General features: G+C 43.5%; 1 protein-coding gene across 1 annotated transcript in view; it reads right to left on the reverse strand.

Moving 5' to 3' along the window:
* The window catches only part of HECW1 (HECT, C2 and WW domain containing E3 ubiquitin protein ligase 1), a 217796-nt gene that overhangs the window by 57571 nt on the left and 144690 nt on the right, over nucleotides 1-15535 (reverse strand). The window contains exon 7 of the mRNA XM_014946961.1: nucleotides 7759-7928. Within this exon, the coding sequence (XP_014802447.1) occupies nucleotides 7759-7928 (170 nt within the window). The remainder of the gene's footprint in view (nucleotides 1-7758; nucleotides 7929-15535) is intronic.

Raw genomic sequence — 15535 nt, forward strand, 5'->3', positions numbered from 1 at the left:
CTACTTCTCTGCATTGGAAACGAGGAACAAAAAAAAAAAAAGTCCTTCCCATCTATTTAATGCATTCCACAACATTCAGAGTTACTAGTTAATAGGCTCATCACGAATTCCCTCTGATGGCTTAGATAGTTTTGCAAGATGTCTCTTACTTTACTAATGGCAAATTTCAGCCCAAAGACATCAGAAATTTAAAAGAACTTCTGGATAAATCAAATGCAAACACTGCTTAAGGAGTCAGGGGTTTTCTTCATCTCTCACATATTGCCTACAAATTTATTAGCGCAGCGCAGACTGAAAACATTTGAGGACTCTCATAAGCACTAATATACAAGATCAGCAAGACTGATAGCCTTCTAGATGCACAAGTTGTGTTTCTAGAAGAATAACCTATTAAAAAAAAATTCTAGACAATTTTTTCACAAAATAACCCATTCCTGAATAAGCTGAAGTTGTCTTGGGCTTTCACACTTCCATCCTCACCAGCTATTAGAAGAACTGCAGCTGTAAAATCACAGCTTTTCAGTGTGGTCAAACTATGTTTTACACTTTACCTGGCCACATGTGCAGAAATGTTACACAGTGAAGCCACCGCTCACAAGGCTTTACTCAGTCCCAATCACACCTTTGGCCAAACTCATAAAATCCCAAATCTGGGTATCACTGCACCTAAATCAAACTTATAGTTAGGTGTGAGGGCCTCCAAGTTCCTGCTGCAGATTCTTTTGTATCTGCTAGCAGAATAGAGGAAAAGGTTATCTAAGTTAAATAACAAATAAGTAGCTCAATCAGTGCAATGCTGATTTCTTAATTTTTGGAAGTCTGGCGAAATCATGCAATGATTCTGTGAGGCTGTGGTAGGACTGTCAGCATCTACCGATCCAAATATTAGACCAAAATCAGATCAAATATAACCTGTTTTCGTTTAAATCTGTACTGTTGATTAAAATATATTAAAACATTGTTAATGGTTTAATTTTGGTCTGGACAGATCCATCTTTGATCAAGTGTCCTCTGCTGGCACCGCTCTAAGTTTGTGCTACATCAGGTCGTACCCATCATATTACCTACCATAAAGCCTCAAGAGAAGCAAAGAGCTAACAAACCCCAAACTGCACGATCTTGCTGCTTCAACAAAGCATCTTTCAGCCCTGGTACTGCTGGGTGTCCCATCATGCAACAGTCCAGCATTCATGATCACAGAATCAGTGCCCAAGTGATAAATCTGCACCGTAAGAATCACAGAATGATCTGGGGTTGGAAGGGGCCTCTGGAGATCATCTAGTCCAACCCCCTGCCAAAGCAGGGCCACCCAGAGCAGGGCCCACAGGAACGTGTCCAGGGGGGTTTGGAATGTCTCCAGAGAAGGAGACTCCACCACCTCCCTGGGCAGCCTCTGCCAGGGCTCTGCCACCCTCACAGGAAAGAAGTTCCTCCTCATTGTTGGATTCCACTAGATCGGACTTCTTATGTTCAAGTTTGTGCCCATTGCCTCTTGTTCCTGTCCCTGGGCACCACTGAAAAAAGACTGGCCCCATCCTCTTGACACCCACCCTTTAAGTAATTCTAGGCATTGATCAGTTCCCTCCTCAGCCTTCTCTTCTCCAGAGTAAAAAGACCCAAGTCCCTCAGCCTTTCCTCATCAGAGAGATGTTCTAGTCCTCTAATCATCTTTGTAGCCCTCTGCTGTACAAGTATCTTTAAACAACACTAGATGGACCTCAAGGCCTCCCTTCACTTCCCCCAATGCGGTACCACCACTGGTGCCACCGTCTCACCATAGCTGAGCCTCAGGTTTGAACTCAGAGTGCCATTGAGTCAAAAGTCACTGTGATCACCAGTCCTGAGTCAGCAGCAGAAAAAGAAAGCAGCTACAAACCAGCACTTGGACAGTCAGCTGCATTCATGTCACCTTGGCATTCTTGCAGGGATCATCCAAACCCAATGCTTCTATCACTCATCATGCCCTGCACTACAGAAGTCCCCTCTCCCCAAACCACCCCCGTCTGGTGCTCAAGCTCTTGACTGTCTCCTTCTGCTGATTTCGTGCTGGTAATCTGAAGAGACAGATTACGCAAGAATTTATTCAAACACAGTATTCTGGAAAGGTTGTGGGTTATCTGAGGTGCAGGGAGCACAAATAACACACGTGAAAATACTGCAATTCTGTTTATCAGATCTGACACATTAACTACCATTTGTTAAGTGCTCTTGCAACAGAGTACTGAACACCTCTGCTTATACACATCAATTAATTCACCGGTGAAATGCTGCTACCTTCAGAGCGATAAAGCAGCCACCCAAACCCAGATTTTGTGTCTCAGCTATAATTTAACAATATTTGTAAAGGCTGAGGCAATGAAACAAACAGCGAAGCCGCAAGAAGTTGAGATCATTTTTTATCTTAGTACTGGGCTCCCACTTGAAGGCAATCTACTCTTCCAGAGCTAGAATTACCCGAGTTGAAATTCAACGCGTCATTTAACAGATGACACTTCCTACTACTTTAAATATGCTGGATGGTTGCAACAGCCAATTTTTATAGTCATCTTGCTGCCATTCCTTGAGGCTCTCTCTCCGCTCACCAGTAAATGAACAAAAACTGAAGCAGCAGTTAGCTCAAACTGCCACAGTTGAGAAAGAAATACCATAAATATGTTTAAGGGAAAGTCCAGTGGCCTGAAATACTTTATCTGCAAAACCATCAAGAGAATTTGCTAACCAGCTGGGGGTATGTGAAACAATTCTTAAACTACTTCACTTTGTTACTTACCATTCCCAATGATCTCTATTGCTCACCTGAACTACCCCTTTACTGCTTGCTGACAAATTAAATCTTCTCAAAGAAGCTCTTTCCAAAGAACATGACAGCAGATACACTATAATCATAGAATTGTCTGGGTTGGAAGGGACCTTCCAGATCATCTAGTCCAACCATCAACCTCACTCTGATAAAACCCATCACTAACCCATGTCTCTAAGCACTAGGTCAACCCGGCTTTTAAATCCCTCCAGGGATGGGGCCTCAACCCCTTCCCTGGGCAGCCCATCCCAAGGCTTAAGAACCTTTTCCCTGGAAACATTTGTCCCAATCTCCAACCTGAACCTCCCCTGGTGCAACTGGAGGCCATTTCCTCTTGTCCCATGGCCTGTTCCTTGGGAGAAGAGACCGACCCCCCCTGGCTACACCCTCCTTTCAGGGAGTTGGAGAGAGCCAGAAGGTCTCCCCTCAGCCTCCTTTTCTCCAGGCTCAACACCCCCAGCTCCCTCAGCCTCTCCTCACAAGACTTCTTCTCCAGACCCCTCACCAGCTTCATTGCCCCAATTGTTGTACCAACATGAAACAATATGGGAATAGTATCAATATTTTTCTGACAGCAATGTTAGAAGAGATACGATCAACATTCACCCTTCTCAATTCTACTAGATGTACAGAAGACTTGGGAAGCTGGCACTTCCTTCTAAGATTTCCTTCGCATTTTACCCTCAGATCAGCACGATAGGACAACTCACCCACTATGTTCTTGCAGCTGTGTGGAGTGCCAGCACTCTGCCTGATCAATCACGGGGTTTAGACTCAAGCTGTCCAGTGGCAAGTGGTTTCCAGGAACTCCCCTATTCCTTCTAACAGTACAGGTGTTGCTGAATGCACCAGTTTGAAAGTAGAGCCAGGAGTAAGGAAACAAGCAGGACCACTAACCCAGATTGAGTAACAAGTTCCCTGTTTGAAAACACTTATTATTTTTATTTTCTGCAGCTGCCTATTTCTCCTCATTGACCCTGTAGAGGCCTAGGCATCCTCAGCAGCTACTCTGGATCCCCCTGAATGTACTCATCATGTGGCATTATTACACAAGGCAATATTCAGCACTTTGGCTTACCAGAATCTGATCTTATGCTTCGATGAGCACATGAAAACATTTAAAAACATCACAAAATGACTCCTCTCAACCAGCAGAAGATACCACCTGTCCCAGTGAACAATTCTCAGTGTGAGAGTTCTTTCACCTCATGTACAATCCTGTTGCAAGTGTCAAAAATGTCACATGATGCTCTTCTCTCTTAGTGAGAAACTTCCATTTCCTTATAGAATCATAGAATGGTTAGAGTTGGAAGGGACCTTCAAGATCATCCAGTTCCAACCCCCTGCCCTGGGCAGGGACACCTCCCACCAGCCCAGGTTGCTCCAAGCCCCATCCAGCCTGGCCTTGAACCCCTCCAGGGATGGGGCAGCCACAGCTTCTCGGGGCAACCTGGGCCCAGTGCCTCTCCATCCTCACACTACATAATTTCTTCCTAATATTTAATCTAAATCTGCCCTCTTTTAGTTTAAAACTGTTATCCCTCATCCTATTGCTCCACTCCCTACTAAAGAGTCCCTGTATGCTCTCGTACAAAGTAGTGCTAAACAGAGCAGTGGAAGGTTAGCTCTAAGTCAGGATAAAACGTGTTGAACAGTATTTGGGTGGCCTGTGAAATGAAGATGATCATCAATATTACGTGACACAGATAAAAAATTGCCTGATTTATCATGGTGCTCCCAGAGTGTTCTTGTAATGCAAGTGGTTACCATGCAAATAGAACAACCTGGTGAGTATATGAGGGGGAATACCACAATGAATTAACATAAAGAAATGAATCATCTCTCAGTCTGTAGGACCTTATTTTGGGGTTGATGCCCTACAAAACTGAGTCAATTCTTTCACTTCTGAATTTGCTCAAGGGTAATCCAGAACATATATAAAGGTCCCAGTCTGCAGCTATTTCTATAGTTTTATTTCCCTATTCCAGATTTTTCCAAGTTTAGCAGCCAAAACAAGTTACATATGTCATTCAGCTGGGAAAAAAAAAACCCCAACAAAACAACAAACATCTGCTTCTATTTACATGTAGTGACAGAGAACCTTAGGAAAGAATCTCCCTTCTGATATAATACTTTGCCTAAAATATTTTGGGGGGAAAACAATCGGTGATCGATCCATTTAACGAAACGGTTACGATTCCTCAGTATTTTTCACTTCATATATTAATACCCATCAGTGGAAAGAGTGGGCAGAAGAATGGCTACCACCACGACTCAGCACCAGTTTGCAGTATTCCTTCTCCCCTTGTCCCATAGAGGGACAAAGTTGAAGAAAATCAGGGCTAGGGTCTCCTGTGCGATAGAAACCAACGTGGATTTTTCAGTAACAAGCAGACTTCAGACTAACTGATGTGCACAGAGTGCAACACAAATGCACACAGCTAAACATCTCAATATCAGCTGAAGAGAATGTAGGAGACAAGGCTGAATGACAGCTCAGCTGGTTTAGACTCACAGAATCACAGAATCACAGAATTGTGGTGGTTGGAAGGGACCTCAGAGATCATCGAGTCCAACCACAAAAAAAAAAAACAAAACACCACACCACCCACCACCTAAACACACAACAACAAAAAACCATCACCCACCCACTCAGCAACCCACGACAAACCAATAATCTTGGGCACTAGAGCATGCCCTGAAGAAACATGTCTACACGTTTCTTAAATACCTCCAGGGATGGTGACTCCACCACCTCCCTGGGCAGCCCATTCCAATACTGGATAACCCTTTCAGTAAAGAAATGTTTCCTAATATCCAACCTGAACTTCCCCTGGTGCAACTTGAAGCCATTGCCCCTTGTCCTGACATCTGTAACTTGGGAGAAGAGACCGACCCCCGTCTCTCTACAGCTTCCTTTCAGGTACTTGTACAGAGCGATAAGGTCTCCCCTCAGTCTCCTCTTCCCCAGACTGAACAACCCCAGCTCCCTCAGCCTCTCCTCGTAAGACTTGTGCTCCAGACCCCTCACCAGCTTCGTTGCCCTTCTCTGGACCTGCTCCAGCACCTCAATGTCCCTCTTGTGGTAGGGGGCCCAAAACTGGACACAGTACTCGAGGTGGGGTCTCACCAGTGCCCAGTACAGGGACTCCTCTAGCCCCTAACAGGCTCCCAACAGGACAGGAGAAGCAGTGTGCTCGCACGCAATCAAGAAAACCAGAGGGCTGAAGAGAGGAGCTGGAAGCCAGCTGTGCTCTTTTGCCTGCTGATGTCCCTAATTAGGCCATTTCATTGTTTCTCCTTTTCTTGCTGCCAAACTCCACTGGAAAAGACACGTCAGCCTGCAAACTCAGCCATCCTGCATGGCCTGAGGAGAAGGCAGCCGTGACATTTTATCGGGGCCACGTTCTTCCCTTGGCTGTTTTATCCTTCAGCAGTGCAAAAGGACCTTGAAGTGAGAACAAATTACATTGGCTGGGGGTTGCCTTTGTCGAAAGAAGACTTCTGCCCAGTATTGAGTGCTTCTAAAAAGCCTATTTTCAGCCTCCATCAGCACAGCTGCTGCATCCCTCTTTGGATAAGGACAGCCTGTGTGCCACATCAGCAGTTAATTCTGGCTGATGCAGAACAGTGGGACCACAGCCATATCCTGGGTTCTCCTTTCAGTGTCAACTCCTGGCACCCGCGCTCGCTGCCAGCTCCCACAATCACACGTGGGTCATACACACAGCAAGTCTCCCCTCCGTGTCTGCCTGCCTCTAGGGCCTGTGTCTTATGCACTTTACCCAAAGATCTCTGCCAACTCCCTGATCCTCCATGTCAGTTCCAGCTCCCCAGCTTGACCCGTGACCCCCTCAGCCAGAAACATCTCACGCTTGGAGCCACAGAGAAGTTATGGGTTGCTGGATGCCTCACGACAGGGTCTTCCACTTAATTAAGTCTTGTTAGAAGGTGTTTTTCTCAGACCAGTTTCAAGGTCATTGTCCCCTCCTGCCATAAGCTCCCCCACGTAGGGTCACCTGTCACATAACTTGATGTGGTGCCTGCTTTCATGACCATGCTCCTCCAGGTAGGAGGATTCAGTGCCATTTCTGCTCTTTTTTCCTCCACTCACGCTATACAGTTTGACCTAATTATTCCTAAACGGCCTCCACTCACGCTTTTGTGTCTATACAGTTTGACCTAATTATTCCTAAACGACTTTACAATTTCCATATTAATTTGATAAAAAATCTAGTTAGTCTATTTACTTTTTACTCTTTCCTGCAGTGGAGATATTTGTGTGACAGGGAACAGCAGTAAATCACACCCATTATGTCAGGCTCCTTTAATTCCAAAGAGATTCCCTATTCTTTGCTGTCTGTTACCATTTCGTGTGTAATTTAAAAACAGCAGGCAACAATTGAACTCTCAGATCTCATTAATACCTACTAAGCCCTTCCAACAAGGAGCAGCATACTGTAGAGTCTTTCTTCAAGGTGATGGGCAAACGTGCCAAAGTTGCCTTCAATTTATATTGCCACTGACACTTTTCAATCACATAGATGCTTTTTCTTTGCATGCTATACTTGTTCTGCTTTATATAATGTCTGCTCTCTATGTAAAAACACTATGACAGTCTAATAGCAGCTTTTCACAATGCCCAAGTCTATTTTTCAATTCTGGGTTATGCCTACCTTCAGTAATTAACAGCTTCATAAATTACATCCAAAAAGTGCAACCCATATGGAAAGTTTTAATATACCATTCATCTTTATAGCTAATTAAGCCTTTTGCATTAAAGACAAGAAGTCATGAAACGTGGCAAGCACAGTCAGGTCAACAATTGCTTAGCCATGAAAGGAATTGTAAAAAATTTTAGAAAAAGGAGGAAAAAAAATAAAAAAAGGGGTGATACCACTAGAGTCATTTCCATGTTTTAAGATAAGTCTCAGCTTAACACTCAAAAAACTGCTTACCTCTCCTTGCCAGATCGGGTTAACAGTATTACACATGATCTTAGATCTCTTCTCCTGGCCGTGATGAGGAAGAGCTGGGAAGATGCTGTGTTTTCCAGGCTGGATGGAAATCTTCAGATAAGGATCTGGATTGAAGAACATTCCTTTCTTCAGACCAAAAGCCTGGAAATCTGAAAGAAGGCAAATAACCTGATTGTTTTTCTCATTCCAGGTAGCCCTCTGGGATGTTCAGAGAAAGCTATGGGAAACTGGTAAGAAATTCAAACAATGTGGCAGGAATATGAAAAACCCCACTATGTTTCTTATTAGGTAATGTAAAGGCAAACCCTAATCATCTTGTGATTTAGGATTTACAAATAATTATATCATGAACTTGCAAATTTTAGAACCTGATTGTGCAGAATGATCTGGCTTCTAAATCAGCATTTATTCAACTTAAGCTATCTGTTGACTTTTCTAAGGAGCTAAGCAGTTGCTCAGCCCGACTCTGCTGGCAGAACTACTCTGAAAAAGAGATCCATCCACCTAATCACACAGACATGGCATTTGTTACCCAACATACGTCACTTCTCCTAGCTATCAATTTTCTCTTTCTATGAATCTCAGCTTTTAGACTGCTTTCTCTATAGGAGAAGTCATTTTACATTTATTTTGACTTTAAAACTTTTCCTTCTCTGCATGGGTTAACTTTACCTGTAGTAACTGAGGAGAACTCTTGTATATACTTTCCAAATTTTCAGCAGGGCTGTCTAGCTGCAGAACTCCCGGGGAGCGTAATATGAGTTGTGGAGACAAAACAATCCCCTAGCACTTATTTCAAAATTTACTCACACTGTTCTGAAGAAATACACAAAGTCCATTATGATTTAGCGTGGGGAGTAGGACTCGGGAGGTGATCGTCCCCCTGTACTGGGCACTGGGGAGGCCCCACCTCGAGGGCTGGGTCCAGTTTTGGGCCCCTCACCACAAAAAAGACATTGAGGGGCTGGAGCGGGTCCAGAGAAGGGCAACGGAGCTGGTGAGGGGTCTGGAGAAGAAGTCTTGTGAGGAGAGGCTGAGGGAGCTGGGGGTGTTGAGCCTGGAGAAAAGGAGGCTGAGGGGAGACCTTCTGGCTCTCTCCAACTCCCTGAAAGGAGGGCGTAGCCAGGGGGGGTCGGTCTCTTCTCCCAAGGAACAGGCCATGGGACAAGAGGAAATGGCCTCCAGTTGCACCAGGGGAGGTTCAGATTGGAGACTGGGACAAATGTTTCCATGTAAAGGGTTCTTAAGCCTTGGGATGGGCTGCCCAGGGAAGGGGTTGAGGCCCCATCCCTGGAGGGATTTAAAAGCCGGGTTGCCATAGTGCTTAGAGACATGGGTTAGTGATGGGTTTGATCAGAGTGAGGTTGATGGTTGGACTGGATGATCTGAAAGGTCCCTTCCAACCCAGACAATTCTATGATTCTAGTTTTTCCCTGTGAAGCCAGTGAAATGCAAACCCATCTAAAGGTACACCATTAATTTTGGGACAGCTACAAACTGTCTCTGGCCTTCTCTTTTCCCAGACTCATTTCTAAGCTTTCTAAGCACCTATTCCCATTAGTGAATCCAGTAGCTCATTTATTTCCTACTACACTTTGCGTGGAGATCCCCCTCCTCTGTTCAAAGCTTGATTTCACACAGGGCTATAAGCAGTGAACTGCATTCTGGCTCCTTTCCCTTGCTGTATTGAAGATCTACAAAGTATCAGCCAGGAAAGTTTCCAGAACTGCTTCCATGCACACCTAAACATTTCATTTAAACACACGTCTTTCTTCTTTCAGGCAGGTTTTGAAAATGATAATTTTCACAGTCTTTTCATTCTCTTCCGATTAAAAACCCAATTATTCGAGCAGGTTGTGGGAGGCCATTTAAAAACCCTCCGGGCAGATATTTTGGATGAATCTGAATATCATACACTACCCACACCATCGTCAGCATTTTTTCCAGAAAACAGCTATATCACAAACAGGGATAAGATTCACCCAGTTGTATTTTGCTTCCTTAACATATGGTAATAGCCAACACAATAAAACGTGTAAGTTAAAAACAACCATTTCTGTTCCTGCTTGTTTTTCATCATCTATTCCAGCACACAATTAATGTTGCAGATATTCCAAAGCTGTTGGACAGATGGTCCTGAAGCAGACTGTATTTTAAGAATCTCATCCTTGTTAACAAAAAATAGGGGATATCATTCCAAATAGCCTATTTGAAAGTCCTTTGCTGACAGTATGTACTGCCACGGTCCTAGCAACTGCATTACACAAAGAAAATGATCTGGTTCAAACTGAGAACGCTGATTTTTTATTTATTTTTTTTTTTCCCTGAGTGTCCAATCCCTATGTAACCAGCACAAATCTCATCTATCAGCTCTGCTGAAATCCTACACGGGAAACTCTTTTGCTTTGGAAGTTGTACTGTTAGAAATACATTCCAGAGATAGAAAGCAAGAGATTGCAAAAGCAGTAGGAATGACAAGGCAGAGCAGCGTTAATAGCACCAGGCTGGTAACGTATGAGCAGAGAAAGACCTCTGGGATCTTATTTTCTTTCTCTCTGATGTTTCCTCAAAAGATTCAGAAACTGAAATATTTATTGCTGTATATGTTTCTGATTTTTTTTTCCCCCCTTAAAGAGGGATCGCGTTATCTTTGGGTACCACTGTGCAAGGAATGGTCTATTGATAGACAGAAATTAAGTGCTGCTCAATTATATATACTTCTAGATGATGTATCATAAAGAACATACGTCTTCTGATGACCAACCAGCCTCTTTCTATTTATGGGAATTAAGCACAGTCATGAAGGTGAAGCAGTCCAATTTTTGTATTTAGACGAGTAAAAACTATTTAAGTAAGCACATAACAGGAAATTTTATTTGTCACATTTTCTTGCTTAAATTGCATAATACAACAATTTTGGCAAAAATGCCAGTTAGTAAATTCAATTTTTAATGTCCAAAGCATGCATTGGGATAGCAGAAATAGCCTTCTCCATGACAGAGATCCCAGTTACACTTGCGTATCTCACTGCAAATCCCCTACATTGTGAAAAACAGAGCACCAAAAATACAAAAGCTCTGAACAAAGCTAGATGAGCACCTGCAGGTATCCAGAAAAAGCCCATTTAATTTGAAGTGCAACCTATGGATGCTGTAACCTGTTGTAACCAGTGGTTAAGGTACTCTCTTACCACTGCTGTGCAACATCCCAATGGAATAATCCCAGCGATTCTGCTTTCCACAAATGAAATTTTTTCTCTCTTACCCATACTGTCTTCAGAAAAAGGTTCTGAACACACTAAATATTTAAGTCATGGCTTAAGGTTAACTGAATTTAAATCTTTGGTGAAACCAGCGAACTCCAGAAGGCTTGGATGTGTCTTGCTGTACATGATAGTTTTACAGGGTGTTTCTCATCTGTGCTTTGCAAAGGTATATTTTCATCCAGTCTCTTAAAAAAAGTTATTCATATACCATATGTCACTGTCCCATTTGCTCATAAATCACACTTTAGCATGAAAGAGGTGACACACATCCATCAGTTTAATAATGTCAGGCTATCTCTCATGAAAGACGACAGGAGAAAGGAATCCAGGTGGACACACCGCAACCACAGACTCTTTCACTGCTGTGGACTTTCAGTAACATGCATCCTGATCCAGGTGTGCTCACTTCCTTGGAGAAAAATGGCTTATACTAACTGCTGCCTGTTGCTCCCCCAAGGGAATTATGAGTTTGTTCCAACCTCAGGGCTTGCTTTTCATACATGCTGATCTAAGTGTCCTGATGAGACCTAAGGAAGCTTTGTTCTAGGTCACAGAATCACCAAATCGTCATGGTTGGAAAGGACATCTGAGATCACTGAGTCCAACCATACACACACACACACAAAAATAACCCCCCACAATCTCGGGCACTAGAGCATGTCCTGAAGTGCCACGTCTAAACGTTTCTGAAATCCATCCAGGGATGGTGACTCCACCACCTCCCTGGGCAGGCTGTTCCAGGGCCTGACCACCCTCTCAGCAAAGTCATTCTTCCTCAGATCTCATCTAAACCTCCCCTGCCCCAACTTCAGACCATTTCCTCTGCTCCTGCCATTATTCCCTTGGGAGAAGAGACCAACCCCCACCTCTCTACACCCTCCTTTCAGGGAGTTGTAGAGGGCAATGAGGTCTCCCCTCAGCCTCCTCTTCTCCAAACTAAACATGCCCAGTTCCCTCAGCCTCTCCTCGTAGGACTTGTTCTCCAGACCCCTCCCCAGCTTGGTGGCTCTCCTCTGGACACGCTCCAGCCCCTCAATGTCCTTCCTGTGGTGAGGGGCCCAGAACTGAACACAGCCCTCGAGGTGAGGCCTCACCAGTGCCCAGTCCAGAGGCACCATCACTGCCCTGCTCCTGCTGGCCACGCTGGTCCTGACACAGGCCAGGGTGCTGGTGGCCACCTTGGCCACCTGGGCACACTGCTGGCTCATGTTAGGCCGGCTGTCCACCAACACCCCCAGGACCTTTTCTGCCAGGCACCTTTCCAGGCACTCTTTCCCAAGCCTGCAGTGGCAAATTCCTTCCAACAAGGGACAAGTACTTAAATGTCCTTTCTGTTTCCAAGCACCATCCAAACAATTTCAATAGATGACTTCCAGGTAGCTATATCCATGCTTGCGGCAGAGATCATCTGAGGCAAGTCACTGAATTCACATTGTTCTTATTTAGCACACTAGCCATGTGTTTTCTGAATCAGGAAATGATACATATTCCTCATGAGTCACCTGACTCTCTGAGAAGATGAAAACATCTTGAGTTAGGCCAAACTTGCCCAGAACACATCTAAAAGCATAACTAGTGAGGGATAATAATTTTAAACTGAAAGACGGTAGATTTAGAATAGACCTTAGGAAGAAATTCTTTGCTGTGAGGGTGGTGAGACACTGGAACAGGTTGCCCAGAGAAGCTGTGGCTGCCCCAGCCCTGGAGGGGTTCAAGGCCAGGCTGGATGGGGCTTGGAGCAACCTGGTCTGGTGGGAGGTGTCCCTGCCCATGGCAGGGGGGTTGGAACTAGATCATCTTTAAGGTTTCTTCCAACCCAAAACATTCTACTCCAAAGTTTCCAGGACACTGGGAAGACCAAGGGATCACTGGAAAGACCATAGTCAATTTAGATTGTGATTTAGCTTGGTGAATACCAAGACGGATTCTATTCTCTCTATGATCTGGTCATTAATGGCAGAAAGTAAAAATACTGTCATCTTACTGAGATCCTGATAGTTCATGTATCAAGGCACAATAAATCATCTTTATGATCCAAGACCATGAGAGAGCTGATAATTGGGATGTCAATGGACAGTTCCAACATTTTAATCCAGTTTTCCTTTGTAAACTCCCAGAGAGTTGTCAGCTTGGGTTCTGACGCTGAATAAATGTAGTTGAACAGGACCGGTATCAGGCTTGACTACCAATGAGGTAAGGTAATTGCCAGGGCACTAATATCACAGAATCACAGAAAGACATGTGGTTGGAAGGGACCTCTGGAGATCATCTAGTCCAACCCCCTGCCAAAGCAGGGCCACCCAGAGCAGGTTGCACAGGAACGTGGCCAGGTGGGTTTGAAGTCTCCAGAGAAGGAAACTCCACCACCTCTCTGGGCAGCCTCTGCCAGGGCTCTGCCACCCTCAAAGTGAAGAAGTTCCTCCTTGTGGCGAGATGGAACTTCTTATATTCAAGTTTGTGCTTGTCATCTGTTGTCCTGTCACTGGGCACCACTGAAAAAATATGTCAGTGTTTCTTTTGCAGAGGGAACTTTGCAGAGCTTGCCCAGAACAAGTATGACCTATCTTAGAGGGTAGCAGTTCACATACTGAGGTGAGCTACCGAAGGCATAGTGGTGGCTTCAAAGGAAGGAACAACAAAACTCTTGCTCAGGAGAAGGCACATGTGTACTGCCTCTCAGCTATGTGCTTTTAAAGCAAAAGAAATTATTTTAGCTACTAGTAGAGTAATAACCCTTCAACAGTAAGAGCACAGCAATATCGCATCGGCTTGCAAATGCCAACCTGATTCATGCAGTAATACACCATACTAAAATTTATCATAAGGAAAGTGAACACAGATTCACAGAAGTCTTGCATCTGGTATTAGATTTCAAGAAGCAAATATTAAGGAATTTTCGAAATGAGACAGTAACATGTAGCGACAGGAAGTCCAAACCAGCAAAATAATGCAGGGGAATTGAGAAAGATACTACAGAATGTACAACAGCTTGCTGGCTTGATCACCTACCAAATGAGCTTTTGCAACTGGTCATATAGGCAAGAGGTTAAATCAGATCATTAAAGGGGTGTATCTATAGATCTGTAGATTTCTGAGAGCAGAAAGAACCACTTTAATGATCTGATACCCCATTTTCCTTTTCAAAAAAGGACGTAAGAAAGAGAGAACTGGCTGGTGTAGTTGCACTAGGAGGTCTTTAAAGATCTGAGATTTGAAAAAAATGACTAAGCTGAACAGATAAGCCAAAACATTTCTGTCACTTGAGGCTCCCAGGCAAAATACTAAAGACAGTGGAAAAGAGGCACAAAGAATTTTTTTAGCTGGAAATGCTACAGGGGAAAATGAAAGAGATTCTCACTTGTGTAAGTAAGGGGCAGCAGAGGATTCAGGAAGAAAACAGTTCTATTAATAAATGAAAAGGAGTAGAGAAATTAATTATTCAAAAATGGCTGAAAGACGGGCTACTTTTTAAATTGAATAATTAGTAACTCTGGTTTATAAAGTCTCTATAAAAGTATAAAAGTCTATATAAAGTATGTATATATCTGGGTAAGTTAGCTTGAATTGGGGAGGGCAGAAGAAGAGGCCGGTTTGTAGAAATATTAAACAAACCCCATAAAATTTAGTGGCTAGAACTCTTGTTTTGAAGTCAGTCACTAGGACTTCAAAAATGGGTGGAAAAAAAAACATATTAGATATCTACATTCTGCCAAGTACTTCATGGTAACTACTACTGTCAAAATGACCCTCAGCAGACCTAGTACTATTTTCAGTTGTGATTTATACTCTGACTTCCATAAACTGACAACTGACATTACCTAGTGTCTGGTCCGAAAGCCACACAAAAATAACTAACAAGATTCCTCAGAGAGGTGTGATGAGGATTAAATGCCTGAATGTTTTGAGAAATAGTCAGATCTTCTGGTCATTTGTTCCATGAGAACACTTATAAATAAAGAGTGTGCAACCATATGAAATATGTGAAATATTAAAGCTCGAAAAAAATTACTTGATGCAACATATAGCTGGGAGGCACATCGTGCAAACCTCATGATAACACTTTCTAAATACACTGGCCAACAGAAGAGCTTCAAGGGCTTTCAGCAAAGGCATTATACTGCTCCTAACCCATGAACCTTCAGAGAAGTGGCTGGTACATCTCAGGGAGCTTAGCACATTTCTTCTTTCTGTACTTCACACGAGAGAGCTCTGACACTTCCAGCCACCTTCTCAGAAGTGTGACATTCACTGGTAACAGCAGAAAAGTCATGGCAGAAAGTAAATGCAAAGTGACTGCACAGCTTTCCTTGAAGACCGCATTTAATCTAGCTAAATTAGCCTTACAATATTTCTCTCCGTATTTTAAATAATGAAAGCTATAATAATACAGTCATCATATAAATGATTAAGAAGCTTAATCACAGGAAATTATCTTCTTTGCGATCAGTGTTGCTAATGAACCTATTAATCGGAATTAACCTTGCACAGGAC

The sequence above is a fragment of the Calidris pugnax genome, unplaced genomic scaffold (assembly GCF_001431845.1).
Source record: "Calidris pugnax isolate Ruff unplaced genomic scaffold, ASM143184v1 scaffold71, whole genome shotgun sequence".
In the NCBI taxonomy this organism is placed as follows: domain Eukaryota; kingdom Metazoa; phylum Chordata; class Aves; order Charadriiformes; family Scolopacidae; genus Calidris; species Calidris pugnax.